This window comes from Lactuca saligna, chromosome 5 (assembly GCF_052625555.1).
Source record: "Lactuca saligna cultivar CGN05327 chromosome 5, ASM5262555v1, whole genome shotgun sequence".
In the NCBI taxonomy this organism is placed as follows: Eukaryota; Viridiplantae; Streptophyta; class Magnoliopsida; order Asterales; family Asteraceae; genus Lactuca; species Lactuca saligna.
In genome coordinates this window covers 95,127,055-95,152,022 of record NC_136421.1, presented here as the reverse complement: position 1 = coordinate 95,152,022, position 24,968 = coordinate 95,127,055, and the positions used below count along the sequence as shown (strand labels likewise).

Sequence of the window (24,968 nt, the reverse complement as noted above, 5' to 3'; positions counted from 1 at the left end):
TAGTTATTAGATGTCTAATCCTACAATTACTTATAGGGGTGATCCTCATTAGTCACTTCTATAATCACATAGTTCATACCAGTTATATATAATCTAAGATAGATAGACATTCGAATAGATGACTCTACTCTAAATCCACAACCAAACAAGGAACAGGAAATAGAGCAATAGTCATAGATTCTGAGCCTATAATATCTTTAATTACATATAACTTTAGCGTATGCACTCAGTCATTATAGACCTACTAATGTGGTCTTTAGTTTTCACATAAGTTAGCTATAGTAGCACAAAATACTCCTATAGTATTTTAAATGTTTGACTTACGTTCTCAATGTTTCATGGTAAGTTTTTAGACTTTTTGCAACACCACAATCATTCTTGGGCATATGCTAATCACTTCCAGGATAGACATAGTTGATCAGGCTATTTCATTCCCAGACCTAACTATACATCCCCAGGCCTACTTGTGTAATTCAACAATCACCACTTTTGTTATGTTCTACCATGATATTGACCCTAGTGTATGTGCATGTATGAATACTTTTAGCAAAGACTTGTTATATAAAAATATAACTCTTGGTCAGCGTGTTTTTGTCCCATTGTATTTATAGTTTGTATATCTTATATGGTTCGATATACTTAGTTCACTATAAACAATGCTCTAATACCAATCTGTCACACCCCCAAACCAGAACAGCAGAAACGTTCGGGGGCGGATGACTTCTTGTGCAGTATCATAACAATGAATATAATAGTGAACAAAGCAAACACAACCATCATCAATATAATTTAAAAAGTTACATCATAGTATATGTTTACATGTCTTCGAAATCAATGACATCATGATGACAAAATATGTTTTTGAACTTGACGCCTTAGCGTCCCTATCCTCAAAGCTGAGCATTTCCTATTCACTGAAATCCTGAGAATACAACTAGTTTTGAAAAAGTGTCAACAATTAAGTTGGTGAGTTCATATGAGTTTTATTTTGAAAAGAAAATGTATTCCTTTGTAAAAGTGATAAAGTTGTTCCAGAAAATCTAATATTTTCCTTAAAGAGTGAATTCAAAGTTTCTTTGTTATGAAATACTGCATCCTAGAATTTCCTATAGTTTCCTTCTATAATCTCCAAGTATATATAAGTTATATAAAATTAAAGTTAGATAAAACGTCGAATGTAATGGGTCTTCCCTAGGCCCACAACCAAACAAGGAATAGGAAATAAAGCGGACCCACCAATTCTAAGTCGATCACGACTAAATTCTATATAAGTCTAGCATATACACTTAGTAATTATGGTTGAAAACTAACAATTCTAGATAGAATGTAGTCTTAAAAACCAAAGATCAAGACTATGCCTATCATAGTTCATCAAGTGGTGGTAGTGAACATAAACTATACATATCATAATTCACCAAACAGTGGTAGTGATAGTGAACATGAATTACGCATAAATCATTTATCCAAAAGTGGTGGTGGTTGTGAACATAAACTATACATATCATAATTCACCAAATAGTGGTAGTGATAGTGAACATGAATTATGTATATTATAGTTTATCCAAAAATGGTGGTGGTGGTGAACATAAACTATACATATCATAATTCACCAAATACTGGTAGTAATAGTGAACATGTTATGCATATTATAGTTTATCCAAATTGTTTGTAATGTAATGCAACCTAACTATACCTCCTATAGTTAGCGTATTTGTTGGTAGCCTACACTTATTATAGTTTATTGTAATTACTTGTAGTAGTGGCAGACCTTAGTATACGATTCATACCTTCAAGATAAGGTAAATAATATGTATTATCATTCACATGTATTTAAATAGTACTATCCTTGTCATGGTTTACCAAATGTTTGTATGTAACGGATGTAAACTTTGTTTATGACAATTTATTATTTAACCATACTTAATATATTAAAAACCCATTTGTTTTCTGATGTATGTCTACATACCAAGACAAAATGACATATAATGTAATAATATATAATCACATAATGATACACACCTTGCTCAACAAGTTACAAGGTGTGAATGAAATTAATGGCATTTTTCTAGTGATAACATTTCTATTCCTGTTCATAGAAAATTTATAGAAAAATCATCAAAGGTCTAAATCAAAATCCATAAATTCTGAGAGTTTTGAAAATATATCTTGTTTGTTCATAAATTTTTTCATTATTTTTAGTGACCTCCAAGTTGTGTGAAAAAATCCATAATCACAGACTGGTTCGGATTTGTTCTTGAAATGATAGATAGTTTTGTAAAAATCACCATAAATTGTAAACAAATCATATGGGGATATGCAAGTAGTAATTTTAAAGCTACGAACTTGAGCTATTTGTACCTAGTACAATTTTGAAAACTAAAATGTTTAAGTTGTGCAGAACAGTTCGTGAATGGAGTTAAACTTTCCTGATGAAAGTTGTTGGAAAAGTTTAGTTGTGTTCTTGGTGTTTTAACTTGTATTACCCCCCCCCCCCCCCTTAAAACTTAAGAAAAACATGAAAAGTTAGGGATATGAACTCACCTTGTGTGTTCTTAGTGCATGAATGTTGAATAAAAGGAGTGTTCAACTCAAGAACACTTCGAAGATGCCTTCAAGATTCGAAGATCTAACATGAAGGTGCTGATGTTTGTGTAAGATATCTATGATTTGAGTAGAAATGAGTGAAATAATCATATGGAGGATGATAATACTTACCAAAGGTAGAAGAAAATTTTGGAGAATAGCCTTGAATCTCGAAATATAGAGAGAGAAAGTGAGAGAGAATGAAGTTTGTTCTTTATTGGAAAATAAGAGAAATTAGAGAGGATAGATAATGATTCTACATTTTGTTTAAATGTATGGCTGGAAGAAAAAGATGGAAAGGACAATATAAGTGACTAAGTATGGTGGAAGGACAAGGGTTGGTCATGGAATGGGCATGGGGTGGTTGCTTGTGTCATACACTAAAGCAAAGTCAACCCTCCACCAATAATATTCCACCCACCCTTCTTGGATAAAGATTATACCCCAAAAATGTGATTAATTATGAAATAAGGGAATCTCTATGTTAAAATATGATTTTGGGTGAAAACCCCATGCTAAAATAATTAAAATTTGGCTTAGAACGCAAAAGTAGTCGAAAACCGGGAAGAAAAGGGTGTAGTCTACGAAGCTTCTCGCATGGGACCGAAGGTGCTGTCCGAAGGGAGGTTCGGTCCGAGAAGGCTAGAACCGAAGGCGAAAGTAGATGGAGCGAAGGCGAAGGTAGGTTCGGTCTGAAGGGAGGTTCGGTCCCTGGTTGCGAGGTTCGGTCCTGGTTGCGAGGTTCGGGTTCGGTTCTTCCAGCTTCAGGTTCGGTTCAAGCCACTTCGGTTCTTAGCAGGCTCGGTCCCTATAGGGGACCTTCAGTCGTAAGAGGGTTTGCTCCCCAAGGGGTGATTTCAGTTCCTTTAGGCTGTTTTACCCATTTTTACCCCGTTTTAAGTGATTTTTGACCCGGTTACGGGTCAGGATGACCCGAAGGATTACAAAACGTTAAGGGAACTTTTGAGAGAGATTTGGGAGAGATTTTTAATAGATAGAGATAGAGTGAAATAGATTGGCAGAGGCTTCTTTTGTGACCTTTTTGAGTGTTCAGCTTCGCAACGCAAGGTCCGTAAACCTCATTAAGCCATGTTTAAGGGTCTTACACACTCCCAATGAGTGTGTAATAGTGTTTTATCGCTTTGGTACATTATTTACCACGACTAAGGTTAAGGAAATTCAAATACACGAACTTTCCAAATGATGATTTTTTATTAAACTAGTGTGTTGTACAGTAATTACATAACGTAAACCCTAGTATATAAGGACTAATTGAGTTGAACGGTTTGACTTGTTGACTTTATTTGACTTTGACTTGACTAGAATTTGACGATTGTCACATGTTATGTCTTTGACTCATCAGATCATGTAACGCCCGGGTTTTCAGGGCTAAGCATTTTTGTCAATGTAGAAGTCTAGGTCAACTATTGTAACTCTTTTTGAAGTAATAAATACGAAATATTTGAGTATTATGTGAATTATGTGTGTTTATGTGTTTATTATTTAATTATAAATGTATAATTAATAAAGAATAAAAATGAGCGTCAAAATTAAAGTGTGAGATAATCCCGATATCTCTACATAAAGTTGTAGAATATGTCTCAAGGTTCCTGTACATATAAAGAATGCCGAAATCCGAGCTATAACGAAGAAGTTATGGCCCGCCGAAGTTTTACGGCAAAACCGGCACGACACCGGGAGACGTAAATAGTGAATTTACGATAGAAGACTTTTTAGCCTTAGCAATCTAAACAAAAGTCGTATAATATGTTAAACTAAGAACATCGATAAAAAGAACGCCCAAATCTGACTTCGTATGAAGAAGTTATGATTTTTCTAAGATTCGGTTTAGCAGTGCACGGCCTGAAACTCGAATTTTAGTTCGAGCGGTTTTTGGCTTACGCAACGTAAATGAGAGTTGAAGATCTCATTAATAGGAAATCAACGGTAAAAAGACAGACAAAAACAGAGTCCGTATGTAGAAGTTATTAATTTTACGCAGACGTTTAACAGTATAATCTCCTTGTACTGTTAAATTTAAGATCGGTCGAGAATTAGCTGACGGTGTCAAAATGAAAGTTGTAGATCTTATTATTACCTACGCGTGGATATAAAGAACGTCAAAAACGGAGGTCGTATGTGAAAGTTACGGATTTTAGAAGTCGGAAGTGTGTTGTGCGAAAATGGGTGATGTGGCACAATCTTGGCCATTGCTTTCTCCCCAAGGCTTGCCACCAGATGGTGACATGTGGCACCAAGTTCAGCCACATTTCACCCTATAAATACCACCTCTCCTACCCTCATTTTCTTCACACCTTTCTCATTCTTTCTTCTCTTTACTCTCTCTCTCTCTCTAGAACCTCTCTCTAGCCCCGAAATCCCCCGAAAAGCCTAGGGAACCTCCCTAGCACGAGGCGGAAGCCCCAGAGTGCTCGAAGGCTCTGAGAAGAAGAGCTTTTCAGCTCAGGAACGCTGCTCCAAGCAAAGCCCGGTTTTCTATAAAACCCGCTGTAAGTGAGCTACGCCTACGCTTTAATGTAACTTTTATTTAATTATAGTAACGTTATTAGGAACTTATAATAAATACTTGGGCTATTATTATGGGTTATATAAGTATTTTTTTGATGCTTATATAATAATAATAATAATAGCTAGACTATTAATTAGTCTCGATATATAATAAACTAAACTCTAGTGGTAATAATACTAGGTTTCATCGAAGAAAAATTCTTTTTAAGAAGCAAAGCGCTGTCTGAGTTCGGAATCACCACCTTTTTCGGTGAGTGCATAGTTACTTTCAGCTTACACATAGATATGAAGTATTTTATATAAATTATGTGCTATGTGTGCATATTATCTGAATACTTGCTATCTACGTTAGATGAATGTTGTTATACATGTTTTCAATGATTTAAACTGTATATGTATTTTATATCTACGAAAATGTTGGGGTTAAACATGGGTAGATGTAATACGTGATGTGTATAAAATGATGAGAGGCCTCGATGTTGTTGTTGTTGATCCAGTCATCTAGCGGAGTATAGATGACGACCACAGACTCTTCTAGACAGTCCAATGGAACACTAGCAGGCTCGCAACCTGTAGGTGTTGTGAACGATGTGTTCACCGGTGTACTCCATCCCCCACATGGTTGCCTATTAGGACATTTATTGCTGAGGAATCCCCTTAGCAGTAGTGTTCGTCCCGATGATGATCCTTAGGCTAGGTCCCTTATGATAGGTGTTTAGGGATGTAAAGTGAGGATAACGGGAACGGGTAATCGGGTTATTGTTGATTGATGAAATTAATAAACTTATTTATTGTGGGTTGAAAACCCTATGTGCTCACCAGGCTCCCAAGCCTGACCCACTCAGTTTTATGCATTACAGGTAGTGGCGCATGAGCATAGGTGTGATGTTTTGGACGAGGGATTACGGATATAGGCCTGTAGATATGAAATAATGTAGTAAGGCTTATATTGTACTGTTTATACTTTTGATCTGTACGAACATGACATCCCGAGTCTTTTAATGAAATACATTTCTATGGAAATGCTTTTGATAAATCTTTATCATATTATTGTTTTGGGACAAATTCCGCAACCCTTTTATTAAAAGATAACTCTGATTCTGAAATAAAGTATAAACAAAACCGGTCTTTTCTGGCCTTGATTTTGGGGATGTCACAGTTGGTATCAGAGCATTAGTTTAAGCGAACTAGGAATTTGTAGGATTTCTAGACTTAAACTTAGAATGCTAAGCGATGATTGTGAGGTGTGAGTACTAGCTTATTTTAGGAATTGTGCCTAAAATGCTTTTATGTGCTAAATGCTTTATGCATGATATGCCGTTATTTTGTTCGGATCTATGGTCTGTTGCCGACCGGATCTGGAAACCTTATGTGTTTAGGATTCTAAATGTACGACTACGATATTAGAACTAGCATGTAAACGTTTCGGAGTGATAAGGACGATTTAAAACGTCTCTCCTAAATAAAGATCTGAATTCACCTTATTCGGTGTATAGATCATGATGGCAAGGACCCGTAGCGGAAATGTGAACAAAAATGGAGGTAGGAACCAACCCCCAGTAGTTCAGCAAATACCTATTGTTGAAGAAGTTGCACCTGAGCCAGTTACCATGGCTGGAGTTCAAGCCATGATTCAGGCTATGCTAGCTGAACAAAGGGAAGAAATGAGACGGATGCTCCGCGAGAATAGAGACGAACCTACCATACATGTTGAACCGACGGAGCCAGTTCCCGAGCCATCTGAGGAAGGGAACTATAGTCGTCAAGTGAGTCAAATAGGGACTCAAGGTGAACAAAGGGATGGCCCAGAAGGAAGAAACAACAAGGATGGGCGGATGTACAAAAATTTCTTGGGTGCAAAACCACCAAGTCTCTCAGGAAGCCCAAAGCCTGTTGAGATTATGGACTGGATCTCCGAGATGGAGATGGTGTTTGAGAGCTGTGACTGTAACGAAAAGCAGAAGACTGTCTTCGCTGTGAGACAATTGAAAACTGGAGTCTTGAGTTGGTGGAAGCTATTGGCAGATACGATGCCACGAGGAAAAGCCCTGAAAATGTCATGGGATGAGTTCTTGGAACAACTAAAGGCGTAGTATTGTTCAGAGATAGACCTGATTGATCTGAACAATGAGTTCCAAAATTTGAAGAAGGGGAGAATGAGCATCGATGACTATGCTGCTGCATTTACGGAAAAGATGAAGTTGTTTCCATACCTAGTGCCAACCGAACTTTTTAAAATTGAGAAATTCGCAAATGGACTGCCGGCTGACTTTGGCCCAACAATCAAGATGGCAACCACTCTAAAATCAGCTGTTCGAGCAGCTAAGAATGTGGAGACCCAACAAAAGGAAAGAGGTCTGGAAAGGGCTGAGTTCGGTGAGAAACGGAAGTTCGATGGATCCTCGAAGTCCAACAAGAAGAGTAGATTCTCGAAACCTGGTTCGAGAGGAGGAGGATCAGAAGCAAAGTGGTGTGACAAGTGCAAGAAGAAGCACTTTGGGAAGTGTGATGGAGGGGTCACTTGTTACAAATGCGGAAAGCCTGGGCACTATGCCAATGAATGCACCCTTAACCAAAAGGCCTGTTATGGGTGTAATGAAGAAGGGCACATTTTGAAGGACTGCCCGAAGAAGAAGGAGGCAGGAAGACCCAACATACCACCAAAGCCGAAGGTGAGAGCCTTCCAGATGACGCTCGAGGCTGCAAAGGAGGCAGCAGACGTCGCTTCAGGTACCTTTCTTGTAAATGGTTTGCCTGCAAATATACTGTTTGATTCCGGAGCCAACTACTCCTTTGTGTCGCATAAATTTAGTGCGAAATTAGCATTACCTATAGAAAAACTTGATAACGCCCTAATTGTAGAAGTTGCCAGTGGCAAATTCGTACCTGTTAGTAATCGTATTAGGAACATCGTCATTGACCTAAACGGAAACGAATTCCAGGAGGAACTATTACCCATAGAGTTAAACGGTTTCGATATCGTTTTGGGTATGGATTGGCTTAGCGCCAACGATGCCGAGATATTATGCCGAAAGAAGATAGTTAGGATAAACCCACCCGGAAAGGAATCATTTATGGTGTACGGGGACAAACGCAAAGTGAGTTCTGGAATCATCTCCTTGATGAGAGCCAAGAAATGTTTGTCCAAGGGATGTGCATCGTACTTGGCATTCGTAATCGATGCTAAGAAAGAAAAGAAAGAGGTGCAGAATATACCGGTTGTGTGCGATTATCCGGAAGTCTTTCCCGAAGATCTTCCCGAATTACCACCTGATAGGCAAGTAGAATTTCGTATAGACTTATTACCAGGAACAACACCGATAGCAAAGGCACCTTACCGATTAGCACCGACGGAGATGAAGGAGCTCATGACGCAACTTCAGGAGCTGTTGGACAGCGGTTTCATTCGACCTAGTTCATCACCCTGGGGAGCTCCGGTGTTATTCGTGAAGAAGAAGGACGGAAGCATGAGGATGTGCATAGACTACCGAGAGTTGAATAAGGCAACGGTGAAGAACAAGTATCCATTGCCGAGGATTGATGATCCATTCGATCAGCTGCAAGGTTCGAGCTACTTCTCAAAGATCGATCTTAGGTCAGGATATCATCAGTTGAAAGTGAGAGAGCAGGATATTGAGAAGACTGCATTCAGAACAAGATATGGACACTACGAGTTCTTGGTTATGTCATTCGGACTAACCAATGCTCCCGCAGCATTCATGGATTTGATGAATAGGGTTTGTAAACCATTCCTCGATAAATCTGTGATAGTGTTCATCGACGACATTCTCATTTACTCGAAAAGCTAGGAGGAGCATGGCAAGCATCTACGAGAAGTGTTGGAGGTGTTAAAGAAGGAGAAGCTTTTTGCAAAGTTCTCCAAATGCGACTTTTGGATACGGGAAGTCCAATTCTTGGGTCATGTTGTTAACCAGGAGGGAATAATGGTTGACCCCGCCAAGATCGAGGCTGTAATGAAGTGGGAACGTCCGAAGAGTCCCACGGAGATTCGAAGCTTTCTAGGATTAGCCGGATATTACCGACGATTTATCCAAGGCTTTTCTTCGATAGCTGCTCCATTAACAGCTTTGACCCATAAAGGAGCTACGTATACATGGAGTGAGAAACACGATGAGGCGTTCGAGAAGCTAAAAAAGAAGTTATGTGAAGCACCGATACTTTCTCTACCCGATGGAGTCGAAGATTTCGCAGTTTATAGTGATGCATCTGGAGTCGGGTTGGGTTGTGTTCTGACCCAAAGAGAAAAGGTGATAGCATACGCATCTCGACAATTGAAAGAGCACGAAAAGAACTACCCCACTCATGATCTGGAGTTGGCAGCGGTAGTATTTGCCTTAAAGATATGGAGGCATTACCTCTACGGCACGAAGTGTAAGCTCTTTACTGACCATAAGAGCCTCCAATATCTCTTTAATCAGAAGGAGTTGAACATGAGGCAACGACGCTGGCTAGAACTTCTCAAGGACTACGACTGTGAGATACTTTACCACCCAGGTAAAGCAAATATTATTGTTGATGCTCTCAGTCGGAAAGTCAATCTTGAAAGAAAAAGGCCAAGAGCGTTAAGAATTGAAGTCGTCTTGATGATTGTGGAAAGTATCAGGAAAGCTCAAGAAGAAGCCTTAGAAAAGAATGACCGAAAGGAAGAACGTTTGGGAAAAACGTTAGTGTTCGGTACGAACAGTCGAGGACTGAATGTATTCCAAGATCGAATTTGGGTACCTAAGACGAGAGGAATAAGAGATCTTCTAATGGAAGAAGCACACAAGACCATGTACTCGATTCATCCCGGTAGCACTAAAATGTATAGGGACCTAAAACCCTACTATTGGTGGCCGACGATGAAGCTCGATGTTGCGAAGTATGTGGTTAAGTGCGTAACATGTGCGAGGGTTAAGGCACAACATCAAAAACCATATGGGAGTTTAGAACCCTTACCTGTACCCATGGGAAAATGGGAAGACATCACCATGGATTTTGTGACTAAACTGCCCAGAACGAAGAATGGTCACGACATGATTTGGGTAGTCGTGGATCGTTTCACCAAGAGTGCACACTTCATAGCGGCCAACGAGAAGTGGTCTATGGATAAGCTCGCAAATGCTTACGTGAAGGAAATTGTAAGACTTCACGGTGTCCCTCTTACTATTGTGTCAGATCGTGATAGTCGTTTCACATCGAGGTTTTGGAGGAGTCTACAAGAGGAGTTGGGTACAAAGTTGTGTTTGACTACTGCTTACCATCCGCAAACTGATGGTCAAAGTGAAAGAACGATTCAGACGTTGGAAGATATGCTGAGAGCATGTACCCTCGAATTCCAAGGGAATTGGGACGAGCACTTACCTCTGGTAGAATTTTCCTACAACAATAGTTTTCACTCGAGCATCAAGATGGCTCCTTATCAAGCCTTGTATGGGCAGAAGTGTCGTATGTCGTCTTGTTGGCTTGAAGCTGGAGAGAAGCAGTTTATGGGCCCCGAGATAGTCCATGAGACTGCTGAGAAATTGAAGGTGATTAAGGAAAGAATGTTAGAAGCTCAGGATCGTCAGAAGAGCTATGCCGACAAGAAAAGACAACCGATAACCTTCAAAGTTGGGGATTCCGTTTTACTTAAAGTCTCACCGTGGAAGGGACTTATACGATTTGGGAAACGAGGAAAGTTGAGTCCAAGGTTTATTGGACCATTCAAAGTTCTTCAGAGGATTGGGAACCAAGCTTACAAGCTGGAATTGCCCGAAGAACTCAATGGTATTCATAACACCTTCCATGTGTGTTATTTGAGGAAATTCATGGGAGATGTTCCCGACATAATTCCAATCTCGGAATTAAGGATGGATGAGAATAAAAGGCTGATCGAAGAGCCTAAGGCAATTATTGACCGTAAGACTAAGAAGTTACGACGCAAGATGGTCGACTTGGTGCTAGTCCGATGGAAACATTTGAATGGGCCGAATCTCACTTGGGAAATAGAGGATGACATGATGAGTCGCTATCCACATCTGTTTGCTGATGCATGATTCCGGGACGGAATCATCCTAAGGGGGTGAGAATTGTAACGCCCGGGTTTTCAGGGCTAAGCATTTTTGTCAATGTAATAGTCTATGTCAACTATTGTAACTCTTTTTGAAGTAATAAATAGGAAATATTTGAGTATTATGTGAATTATGTGTGTTTATGTGTTTATTATTTAATTATAAATGTATAATTAATAAAGAATAAAAATGAGCGTCAAAATTAAAGTGTGAGATAATCCCAATATCTCTATATAAAGTTGTAGAATATGTCTCAAGGTTTTCGTACATATAAAGAATGCCGAAATCCGAGCTATAACGAAGAAGTTATGGCCCGCCGAAGTTTTACGGCAAAACCGGCACAACACCGGGAGACGTAAATAGTGAATTTACGATAGAAGACTTTTTAGCCTTAGCAATCTAAACAAAAGTCGTAGAATATGTTAAACTAAGAACATCGATAAAAAGAACGCCCAAATTTGACTTCGTATGAAGAAGTTATGATTTTTCTAAGATTCGGCTTAGCAGTGCACGGCCTGAAACTCGAATTTTAGTTCGAGCTGTTTTTGGCTTACGCAACGTAAATGAGAGTTGAAGATCTCATTAATAGGAAATCAATGGTAAAAAGACAGACAAATACAGAGTCCGTATGTAGAAGTTATTAATTTTACGCAGACGTTTAACAGTATAATCTCCTTGTACTGTTAAATTTAAGATCGGTCGAGAATTAGCTGACGGTGTCAAAATGAAAGTTGTAGATCCTATTATTACCTACGCGTGGATATAAAGAACGTCAAAAATGGAGGTCGTATGTGAAAGTTACGGATTTTAGAAGTCGGAAGTGTGCTGTGCGAAAATGGGTGATGTGGCACAATCTTGGCCATTGCTTTCTCCCCAAGGCTTGCCACCAGATGGTGACATGTGGCACCAAGTTCAGCCACATTTCACCCTATAAATACCACCTCTCCCACCCTCATTTTCTTCACACCTTTCCCATTCTTTCTTCTCTTTACTCTCTCTCTCTCTCTCTAGAACCTCTCTCTAGCCCCGAAATCCCCCGAAAAGCCTAGGGAACCTCCCTAGCACGAGGCGGAAGCCCCGGAGTGCTCGAAGGCTCTGAGAAGAAGAGCTTTTCAGCTCGGGAACGCTGCTCCAAGCAAAGCCTGATTTTCTATAAAACCCGCTGTAACTGAGCTACGCCTACGCTATTTTTAATGTAACTTTTATTTAATTATAGTAACGTTATTAGGAACTTATAATAAATACTTGGGCTATTATTATGGGTTATATAAGTATTTTTTTTTACGCTTATATAATAATAATAATAATAATAATAATAGCTAGACTATTAATTAGTCTCGACGAATAATAAACTAAACTCTAGTGGTAATAATACTAGGTTTCGTCGAAGAAAAATTCTTTTTAAGAAGCGAAGTGCTGTCTGAGTTCGGAATCACCACCTTTTCCGGTGAGTGCATAGTTACTTTCAGCTTACACATAGATATGAAGTATTTTATATAAATTACATGCTATGTGTGCATATTATCTGAATACTTGCTATCTACGTTAGATGAACGTTGTTATACATGTTTTCTATGATTTAAACTGATATGTATTTTATATCTACGAAAATGTTGGGGTTAAACATGGGTAGATGTAATAGGTGATGTGTATAAAATGATGAGAGGCCTCGATGTTGTTGTTGTTGATCTAGTCATCTAGCGGAGTATAGATGACGACCACGGACTCTTCTAGACAGTCCAATAGAACACTAGCAGGCTCGCAACCTGTAGGTGTTGTGAACGATGTGTTCACCGGTGTACTCCATCCCCCACATGGTTGCCTATTAGGACATTTATTGCTGAGGAATCCCCTTAGCAGTAGTGTTCGTCCCGATGATGATCCTTAGGCTAGGTCCCTTATGATAGGTGTTTAGGGATGTAAAGTGAGGATAACGGGAACCGGTAATCGGGTTATTGTTGATTGATGAAATTAATAAACTTATTTATTGTGGGTTGAAAACCCTATGTGCTCACCAGGCTCCCAAGCATAACACACTCAGTTTTATGCATTACAAGTAGTGGCGCATGAGCATAGGTGTGATGTTTTGGACGAGGGATTACGGATATAGGCCTGTAGATATGAAATAATGTAGTAAGGCTTATATTGTACTGTTTATACTTTTGATCTGTACGAACATGACATCCCGAGTCTTTTAATGAAATACATTTCTATGGAAATGTTTTTGATAAATCTTTATCATATTATTGTTTTGGGACAAATTCTGCAACCCTTTTATTAAAAGATAACTCTGATTTTGAAATAAAGTATAAACAAAACCGGTCTTTTCTGGCCTTGATTTTGGGGATGTCACAGATCATAAGGTGTGAGCTTATAAGTTCTTCACATGGTAAATATAGTTTGTTAAAACAATCCATGGTAAATATAGTTTGTTAAAACGAAATAACAAAAATAAAAACGAAAGAATATTGTTTCTATATTTTGTTTTATATAAAAGTATGTTAAATACTAAAATTAATATGTGGAATCCATTTATAAAGAGTAAATTATTTGTTGACAACATAGAAAGTTTGATGATATTTAAAGATTTATTTATCTACTATAATAAATGAATGTTTTTTTTTGTCACATGTCACATTTTCATTTAATTTGTCAAATGTCATTTTGTGATTAATTTGAATTAATTTTTTTTCACGTTTCATTTTATGAGTTTTTTCTATTTTATTAAATTTCATATAATATTTTAATGTAATAAGTGTAATAAATGGATATAAATTTTATTAATGAACTTACATTTTAATCTCAAAATTTTCAAATTAAAGATCATTGGTTTCTTTTGTTTATTTATTTATATTTTAAAGATAACAAATATTTCAATTATAATAATTCATTATTTTTTTATTTTTTTATAAATTCAAAGTTCTCAAATACTTTGATATTTATATTTAACTGTTTTTTAAATAACTCATGTAATAAATGAGCCTTAAAACTAGTTGATAATAAGGAATGACATTGACAATGCTAGAAACCTCAAAATAATATCCAACATTGGAAAATCTAAAAATTATTCATTACAGAAAAAACGAGCCACCCCTCATGATCTTATAATGGTCTTATGGATAATGTTAAGAAGATTAATCATAATATTTTTAGAAAATAAAAAATGTAATGTTCGAATTTAAATCAAAACCTTATTTATAAATTTGTGTCTTTTTACCTTTTGATTTAATCACTCCACCGTCCTAATTTGTAAGTTTTATAAGAAATCACATCATAATACTTTTATTATATATTTATAAGTATGAAAATTGAAAAGAGCTATGAACTTGACCTTTTTTTTTCATATACTAGCTACTTTTATTTGACTTTGGTTCTTTATCACGATATATGAAACTCATTTTGACGGACGAAGTGGTATAGCCACCATCGATAACAAGATTATGACCTGTTATAAATCCAGACTCTTCAGTAGCTAAAAACAACACAGCATGGGCAATATCTTCAACCATTCCACACCGTCCTTTTAATAAACTTGCAGTCTCACTTACAGACTGTTGCACTTCTTCAACTGTCGCATCTTTTTTGAAACCACGATATGCATCCACAAGCATCTCTGATAGCACTCCATGAGGTAAAACGCAATTGACACGAATCCCATACAAACCTAACTCGCATGATGAGCTTCTTGTTACTCCTAGAATCGCCTCTTTTGTTAACGTGTAGGCATGTGATCCAAGGCCTCCCATTATTGCAGCAGTACTTGATGAGTTTATAATAGAACCAGATGTACCTGCTTTGATCATTGCTCTTGCAGCATGCTTGATCCCATGTACAACACCATTCACATTTACTCCGACTATTTTTGAAACCCTTTTCATGTCGATAGTGGTGATACTTCCTCCGATATCTACAAAGAAAACAAATTTCCGGGATTGTCTTTAGATATTGTTATTAATAGATACATTCACTAAACTATGTTTCTTGTGAAGACAAAATAAGAAAGTTAACACACACACACACACACATATATATATATATATATATATATATATATATATATATATATACATATACAAAGAGAGAGAGAGAGAGAGATTTTGAAGACTCAAAGTTAGCCCAGAACTTAAAAACTCCTAATCCGTCCAACATTTTACAAATTTGAATATTCATCAAATATGTATGTATACACAATTATAAACTTTTTTTACTGGTTTTGAAAATTTTTGAAAAAAATACAAAATATGCATATATGCACATTTTCAAAAAAAAAAAATTAATTGTTTTAATTTCCTTTTTTGGTGATTTTCAACTTAGGATTCATCGAAATGAAGTCATTATGTGCTTAGGGGTGTTTTGAGATTATGTTTTTAAATTTGTTCTCAAGTTCTTCATAATCTTAGATTGATAATAATAACTTATATATATATATATATATATATATATATATATATATATATATATATATATATATATATATATATATATATATATATATATATGTATGATCGATCCATGCACCAAATAGGAATGTACCCCCGATGCCAGCATTATTGTACAAAATATCGATTTTCCCTTTCCAAGTTATAGCAAATTGAATTGCAGCCTCTACATCAGATTCGACTGAGACGTCACAATGAACATAACGACCATTGATTGAATTAGCAAGATTTATTCCTAATTCATCCAAAATATCTGCAATAACGACATGTGCACCGTTCTCCGCCATTAACTTGGCCGTGGCACCACCAATTCCTCTCGCTCCACCCGTTACCACTACAACTTTATCGATTAACCTTGTCACATGAAAACAAACATCAAGTTCAATCGAAATGAGGATAATTTTAAATATGAAAATGTTAATTGTATAACAAACTAACAAAACAAATCAAGAGTTTGTAGCATACATGTGAACTAGACAACTATCTTTTCATCAAAGTTATCAAGGATAAAAATGTTATATATATATATATATATATATATATATATATATATATATATATATATATATATATATATATATATATTTATATAAAAGGATGTACCAAAAGGTTTATATCCTAGTGGTATCAGGATTTGATAGAAAAAGTGTTCCATAAAGAATGGTTGAGGGTTCAAGTCTCGTTTGAGATAAGAGATATATGATTTAGGAGTATGATAGTGCATTGATGTATTAGTCATTCTAAAATAATTCTACGAATGTGTTTTTGTATAAAATGAAAAAGAATCAAATAAGAAGGTAAGTAGTCATTGTAGATTCTAATCAAGTTTGGGTAGCACATAATAAAAAAAAATTCTTCATACAAAACAATTTATGTTTTATAGGTTTATACAATACAAAACTATAAAACATAAATTGGTGTACCATAAAACATAAACTCTTTTGTTTGAAGAAAATATTATCTATAGCTCTCATATTTTTAACTCCATTGTATATACTATTTGCTTATAAGAAAAGTGTCTTAAATATTTGTCTAGATGGCTAATTAATAAATAAAGTTTGGCACTCTAAGATGCCTACAAATAACACTGATAAGTTTTATTAGGTAGGATCAATCATTAATTGAACTTGGTGACATTAATCAGGTACAGTTGGTCAAAACATCAAAACTATCATAATTATATATAAAAAATCCAAATAAGCCAACAATTATGATGTCAAAATTAAAGAACAAAATATATGTATATTAAACTAAATGGCTTAATTTCAGCTTCACATCTCTTTGTTTCTCATCATGCCGACACTTACATTTCTCTATCTCTCATCATCTCAACACCCATCTTCATGTTGATGTTATTTGATAGATATGTAATTGAGTATAAAATGAATCAGACTTGGCTATGTAGTTATAATTATTTATTTTTAAAATTCATTTTTTAAAATGTAGGGTTCCTGATTAATATGTAATTAATATTATCCTATATCAATTAAACCCTTAAGAATAGGTGACCGACTATCTACCGTATAATGATTTTTAACAACTTGATTCTAAATTACATAATCATTTCTATGATATGGGGTAAATTACGAGTTCCTTCGCTATTTTTTTTTCATTTTAATTGTCCCTATGGTTTGAATTTGTTTTGGTTTTGACACCCAATCAAGTTGAAAAGATTATTTTTGTTTAATAATAAAATTTAATCTTTTTAATACCCTTTTAAATTATTTATATAAAATAAACTAGTAAGTAAATTCACCCCCACCCTATAACCCACTCCCATATGTCCCCTCATTCTGCATTCCGTTTTGTGTCTATAGAAGTACCGCCCATTCTTTGTTAAAGTTAAAGTAACTGCCTCTCTAGCTTGAAATGGAACCCTCTTTTTCTCCATGTATGGTTTATCAATTATCACTCTACTTCCACTTCACTCTCCTCTATTATCTCGTGTGGAGAGTTGATTGTAGATTTGTAGAAGAATGAGGCTCTATTATGTGGGTTGGGAGAAGGTTTTAGCATTTAGATAAAGAGGTATGCTTGGTCTTGGGAGCTTAAGAGATCTTAACATCAACTTTTCCACCAAATGGCATTGGAGGTTCCGATCAGTCAAAGACAATGTCTATTTTCATAGGGTGAGGCATGTACAAAACTTGGATGGAAAACCCAAACACCATTTTTGTAAAAAAAAAAACAATCACAATCACCTAAAATAAAATTTCTAAAGATGGGGACGATCTTTGATGGCTTGGTTTGCTGCCACATTCTATATTGGTTCAATCGATTGGAAAAGGGGATGATACATTATTTTGGAGGTACTTATGTTCAGGTGACACGAAATTACAAAAACCATCCCCTTCTCTCTACAACATTAAGAAAAAAATTACGTCTTATTGAGGATCGAGTCTCCTCTTTACCTTTTACTTGGGACTAGAAGAAAACTCCTTCCTCTTTGTTGAATTGTAGGAACTAACCCAGTTCACCACTAGCATTCCACCCCTCCACAAATGATTAAACTAATGATGTGTCTTCAGTCTTAATTTCGATGAGAAATTTCCCGTAAAAGCCCTGTGTTATGTTATTGACTTGGTGATCATGATTGCAAGTGATTATCATATTTGGTGGTTAATGTTGATCCTTCTGAAAAGTTAGTTGCTTCATTTGAAGGGCTATTTTTGGGTGAATTCATACTATCCTACTACCCTGGCCCTATAAATTTGTGGACTTCCCATCACTACAACCATGTATCTATATGTATTTGTATCTGGAACCATATGGAAGCTGAAATAACTGATCATATTTTTCTCAAGGCCTTTTTCTCGTGAAGCTTTATTATGGATTCTTGGTTTGTGTGACATACCTCAAAGATCCTTCTTCTAAATCCGTGAAATGATGGCTTATGTTGCTTGCTGGGGTAACTTTCCGAAGAAGAAAAAGATGTTGGTGGTGACTATTTACCGGATAATCAGCATATAGATGGCTATAAATAACATGGTTTTCAACCTTTCTCATGTGCCTTCTACTACGATTGATGACACTACAATTGCATTGGTGTTTGATTGCTTCAAGTATAAGGAGAATAAGAGTAGCACCAATTGGCATACTCGGAGTTGTTTTCCTTTCTTATGCTTGTAAATTATTTTTCTCAAGTACCTTGCCCCCTTCTAGCTTCTTGCTAGTTGTGGTTTTGTTTTATGATTATATATCTTCAGTTCCAAAAAATGTTGCTTAGATCTCATGGTGATTAAACTATGTTATTTGTGTGTTTGGTTTTGCTACTTAGTTAACAAAAATTAAGGAGACAATGATTGAATCTTGATTTTTAAGACATTTTAGTTTCTAGATATGTTTTTAATTTTTATCTTTGATTTTTATTTTGGCTTGATTTTTATGTTTTGGTTAAACTTTCACCATTATTTGATCTGGTCGGAGAAAACGAAGGAAGTAGTGGTAGAAAGGGTAACAATCTAGTTGGAGAAAAGGAGGATGGAGACCAAAAGGATATTAGATTGTATGACAATACAAAAGCTTATAATATTTCTATATTTGTGATCATATCTTAAATTTATAATAATAACAGAACAAATAAATAATAATTATTATTATTATAAAAATAATGCCTAGTAATCATAATATAGTCTATGTCTACTAGATACCAAAACCGAAACAACTTCAAACCATCGGGGTTTTAGTGAAATAAAAAGAAATAGGGTTGAAACTTGAAATTTTCCCTAACCATAAGGACAATATATGTAATATACTCTGATTATAACTGATGAGCTATTACTTACAAAAACTAAATAGTAAAACTAACAAAACCGGTAAATATCCAAAACATAATATGATTAAAGATACCAAAGTGTTTTTGTTGTACAATTGAATTGTCCGACTCTTTGATATCATGGGTTCAAATCATTCTTGATATATAGATTTTAGGTGCAAAATATGAATGAATTAGATTGTTGTAATAAATAGGGTTATTTTCATGTGAGACGGCTAAATTTTGTGAGATCGTGAAACGCAATACTAGCCACTTATTTAGTAGATAAAACAAAAGCACTTTTAAAATGCAAAATAATTGAAAATTTTCCAATTTTTTTTCCAATACTATTTTTGAAATATATATTTTCCAAACAAAAAATAAAAAAAAATACTAAAAATAAATTAAATTAAATACAAAAAAATACCTTTTTTTTACATATTTTAGTAGAATATTTAGAATATTTTACATATATGGCAAATCTAGTTGAATATTCTAAACATTCTAAAAATCATATTAGAAATATACAGTGTAATATTCTATTATAATATTTCACGTATTTACCAAAAAAAACGGTAATTTTTTTTAGGTAAATAAAGTTCCGAAAATAATAATTAATTTTTTTTTTTGAATTTTTCCTTTATTTTGCATTTTATAATTATTTTTAGATATGGTCTCATGGTGGAAATTTTTTTTATTTTTATTTTTTTTAGGTAAATAAAGTTCCGAAAATAATAATTAAAAAAAAGTTTTTGAATTTTTCCTTTTATTTTGCATTTTAAAATTATTTTTAGATTTGGTCTTACAGTCTTACAAACTTAGCATGGTCTTAAATTAACTTAAACCGTAATATATATATATATATATATATATATATATATATATATATATATATATATATATATATATATATATATATATATATATATATATATTGAATTTGAATAGCATAAAACAACGTATTAATCAACAAAATGTAATTTAAACAGAATAAGATTTGCCTACTAATGAAATGGAATTTCTCATTGTACGAAACAAACAACTTTTTTTTTTATTCTAATGAAATGAATTCATTCATATATGTTTTTGGATTTATCATACAAAAAACCATCCATGATGATGCCTATAAAACTAACGAATAAAGTGACAGATAATTTAACAATAGCCGATATTTGTTTAGATTTTTTGATTTCGGAGTGCGTGTGTTTGGATTAGGGATGAGCGCATTGTAGTTCAGTGCGGTTATTTGCTAAAAACTCACCACTAAATGCAAATACAATTAATCGATTTTAAAAAACGTTTGGTGCGGTTATTTTTGCGGTGCGGTTAAACGATTATTATTATTATTATTATTATTATTATTATTATTTTTGTATTTCGGTTAATAACTGTATGGATTTGATACAGTTATTTTGTATGTTTTTAACCACGGTTTAGAGTTCAAATGATTTTAAGAGTTCAAACATTTAACTTGTCATAAAATAATATATATATATATATATATATATATATATATATATATATATATATATATATATATATATATATATATATAGGGTTAAGTTCAAATGAGAACACAATTTAATGTGAGAACACTACTTTATGTTACTATTCTACTATGAATTTAATATGTATAGTATTGTAGTAATTATAATATGAATATATTCAATTTTATATTGCTATTCTACTATAAATTATATATATATATGTAGTAATTTAGTAAATTCTAATGTGAATGTTAAATATGTGATTGTTCTTATATTCAGTGATGAATAATGTCATAAAGTTGTATATACAAAATTTTAATGTGAATATTAATGCGTGATTGTTCGTATATTTGTTGATGAATAATGTCATTTCGTTGTATATACAAAATTCATAGTAGAATAGTAATATAAAGTAGTGTTCTGATGTTCTCACATTAAATAGTGTTCTCATTTGAACTTAACCCTATATATATATATATATATATATATATATATATATATATATATATATATATATATATATATATATATATATATATATATATAAGACAATTAACTTAAATCACAAACAAGTAATATCTTAAAAACTTCAAATCACTAGTAATTAATAATAATTATCTTCAAATTGTAAAATTTCATCATTTTTTAAAGTTAAACATAACAAAAAGGGAAATCTTCAGAAAAGTCCCAATATTTACGGAAAAGTTACACTTTAGTCCCAAGATTTTTTTTTTGAACGAAAAAGTCCTGAAAACCGGCAAAAATTTGCAGTTTGACCCTTTTTGACCGGTTGAAACCGGTACCAAACTAATTTGGGACTATTTCGTAAACTAATCCAAAATATTGGGATTTTTCAGTAAACAAAAAATATTAGGACTTTTCTGTAAACAAAAATATTAGGACTTTTCTATAAACAAAACCTTAATTATTATTATTGTTATTATTATTATTATTATTATTATTATTATTATTATTATTATTATTATTATTAAAAATATAAATAAGAATACTATTTTTTGAACTTGTTATTTTTAATATTATTACTAATACATATAAATGCATTAAATGAAAAAAATATTATTAATAACATTGTTTAAGGGTGGAGGTGGAGGAGATGGTGATGTTTTTAGTATTGAAATCGTGAATGTCTACTTGTATATTTTTACTTTGTATATGGTCATTTCATATTTGTTATTATTGTTTTCAATTCAGAATATTAATATTTAACAATTTGAAAGAAGTTGCATATTAATTGTTTAAGGTAGTAGAGTTTCTCATTTTGTATATAAAATTGTTTAAGGTTGAAGAATTACTTTCCAAATCCAACAAATCCACTACAAACATCTACATAAGTAACCTATATTAAAATTCGAAAATATTAATTACAATATTTTGTTTAACAAAAAGTAATAGGAATAATTCAAAAGTATTATTCAAAATTCAAAAGTATTAATCCAAAAAACATGTCCTATTACTTTTTATTGAACAAGATATTGTAATTAATATTTTTGAATTTTGATATGGGCTACCTATGTAGATGTTTGTAGTGGATCTGTTGGATTTGGAAAATAATCCTTCTACTGTAAACATTTTTATATACAAAGTGAGAAATCCTTCTAACTTAAACTATTTATAAAGAATTTTACAAATATGCAACTTCTTTTAAATTGTTAAGTATTATTATTTTTAATTGAAAACAATAACAACAAATGTGAAATGGCCATATAAAAAGTAAAAATATACAAGCAAACATGCATGATTTCAATGCTAAAGGCAGCAACATCTCCTCCACCTCCACCCTTAAACAATGTCATTAATATTATTTTTTCATTTAAATACATTTATATGTATTAGTAACAATATTAATAATAACAAGTTCAAAAAAAAATATTCTTATTTATATTTTTAATAATAATAATAATAATAATAATAATAATAATAATAATAATAATAATAATAATAATAATAATAATAATAATAATAATGATGATGATGATGATGATGATGATGATGATGATGATGATGATAATAATAATAATAATAATAATAATTATAATAATAACAATAATAATAATTAAGGTTTTGTTTATAGAAAAGTCCTAATATTTTTGTTTACAGAAAAGTCCTAATATTTTTTGTTTACTGAAAAATCCCAATATTTTGGATTAGTTTACGAAATAGTCCCAAATTAGTTTGGTACCGGTTTCAACCGGTCAAAAAGGGTCAAACTGCAAATTTTTGCCGGTTTTCAGGACTTTTTCGTTCAAAAAAAAAATCTTGGGACTAAAGTGTAACTTTTCCGTAAATATTGGGACTTTTCTGAAGATTTCCCTAACAAAAAAACTAACATTTTTGTCTTCTAGAATATTATATTTCTTTAAACTTGTCTTATTTTTAATATTTAATATATTAACAATTAATTAAAAAAATTTATAAAATATATATGGTGCGGTGCGGTTTTTGAAAACTAACAACAGTACCGCAACATAAATTTACGATTTTTGAAAAGTAGAAAAACCTTACAATCAGTTTTTATTGCGGTTGCAGTTTATTAGATTTGATTCATACGGTTTTTACGGTTAATTTTAGTTGCGATGCAGTTTTTGTTCACCACTATTTGGATGTTGAAATAGTTATAACAAAATATTAATCAATGTGTACTTTTCCTGCTTCTTTAAATTTGTAATAATCACTTAATTAATTTTCAAAAATAAATAAATCTACAAGATAAGACATTCATAAACAGTATTTAATTAAGTTTTTTATTTACCATAGAAATTAATAAAATGATCAACTGTTAACCAATTAACTAAAAAGAAATTTAGCAAATAATTCTATTAGATAGCTACAGAGAATCATACATGGTATGATAAAAGTAATCAAGATATATATAATAACCGAACAAAAGTGGATCCAACCTTTTACTTGCAAGGGGGTGGCCGTTACCATCTTTAAGATCATGTTGATCCATGCTTTTGAAGCGATGGTGGATTATAGGTCTATAGTATTAGATTTATAGACATGTAGAGAGAGATGGATTGTTCCCTTTGCATGAGTGTATGCATTTTTCTACTTGCATGCATTTTTCGTTCTCATCAACCACTTTTCACCTATCATGTGACCAATCTTTTAATGTTAACCCAATATACATGCATTTTACCGTTTTTTTAGAAACTGAAATTAATAAAAATGTCCCCTTCAGATTGTTCGTTAGCTTGTGTTCCTAGTCTCTAGCAGGCTTTTGGTGGTGCAATAAACCGGTTCTTCGAATCAGGATTAGATGTTCTAGAATTATATTTCTAATTTTAAATATTCTTTAAATGATATTGATTCAAGATGATGTTTGTCTTGTTTGGTTTGGTTTATATGGCTTTCATTAATTTTGTTTGGTTAACCGGGATAAAATTATTTGGTTTTGTTTTGTTTAAATTTTAATTATTTTGATTCAACCGAATAAATTTAATATATATTTAAATATAGTTTCTACATTTTAAATATTTATTATCAAATTCTTTTATTTAACTTACTGCCTTGTAAAAAATGAGTGGTAATAAACTTAATATATATATATATATATATATATATATATATATATATATATATATATATATATATATATATATATATATATATATATATATATATATCAAGACCGATCCATTGGTTTTCCATGCCCGGGACGATACAGAAAAAAACAATAACCCTATGTTTATACCGACGTAGTCATCTTGTGACATTAACATATTTCACAATTCAAGAAAATTATAACTAGTTCTTTGTTCATAGTTGTACCTGGTTATAAGTGTTGTGCCTATAAAGACTGAAAGTTGAATTTTTTGACAGCAAGTAAACTATCGTGAATTAAAAGGTTCGCGAAGAGCTAACAAAGAACAAATAAAGGAATAAAAAGTCAAACAGTGTACTATAGTGAGCCTATGTAAAAAAAACAATAAAGTGAACTTAAAAAACATCAACAACTCCAAATGCTCAAATGGAAGACCAAAAAATTATAAACAAATTAAGCTACAACGAAGTTTAAGTGTGAATAAAACATCAAAACCCCAACAGGTTGGGCAAAAAACATTAACATCTTTGTAAATAGTAGAGCCAAAACACACATGAA

General features: G+C 33.2%; 1 protein-coding gene across 1 annotated transcript; it reads right to left on the bottom strand.

Moving 5' to 3' along the window:
* Positions 1-14,397: 14,397 nt before the first annotated feature.
* Positions 14,398-23,869, bottom strand: LOC144997403 (short-chain dehydrogenase reductase ATA1-like). Its single transcript, XM_078957305.1, has 3 exons — positions 23,764-23,869; positions 15,699-15,958; positions 14,398-15,072 (listed from the first exon to the last, which is right to left on the bottom strand). The coding sequence occupies exons 1-3, from the start codon at positions 23,814-23,816 to the stop codon at positions 14,513-14,515; spliced, it is 873 nt and encodes a 290-aa protein (XP_078813431.1). The 5' UTR covers positions 23,817-23,869; the 3' UTR covers positions 14,398-14,512.
* Positions 23,870-24,968: the final 1,099 nt, after the last annotated feature.

Coding starts and splice junctions, on each gene's coding strand:
- LOC144997403 (XM_078957305.1), bottom strand. CDS start 23,816: ATGGATCAACATGATCTTAAAGATGGTAACGGCCACCCCCTTGCAAGT. Junction 15,959..23,763: donor CACCCCCTTGCAAGTAAAAG/GTTGGATCCACT, acceptor TCATGTGACAAG/GTTAATCGATAAAGTTGTAG. Junction 15,073..15,698: donor CAATAATGCTGGCATCGGGG/GTACATTCCTAT, acceptor TTTTCTTTGTAG/ATATCGGAGGAAGTATCACC.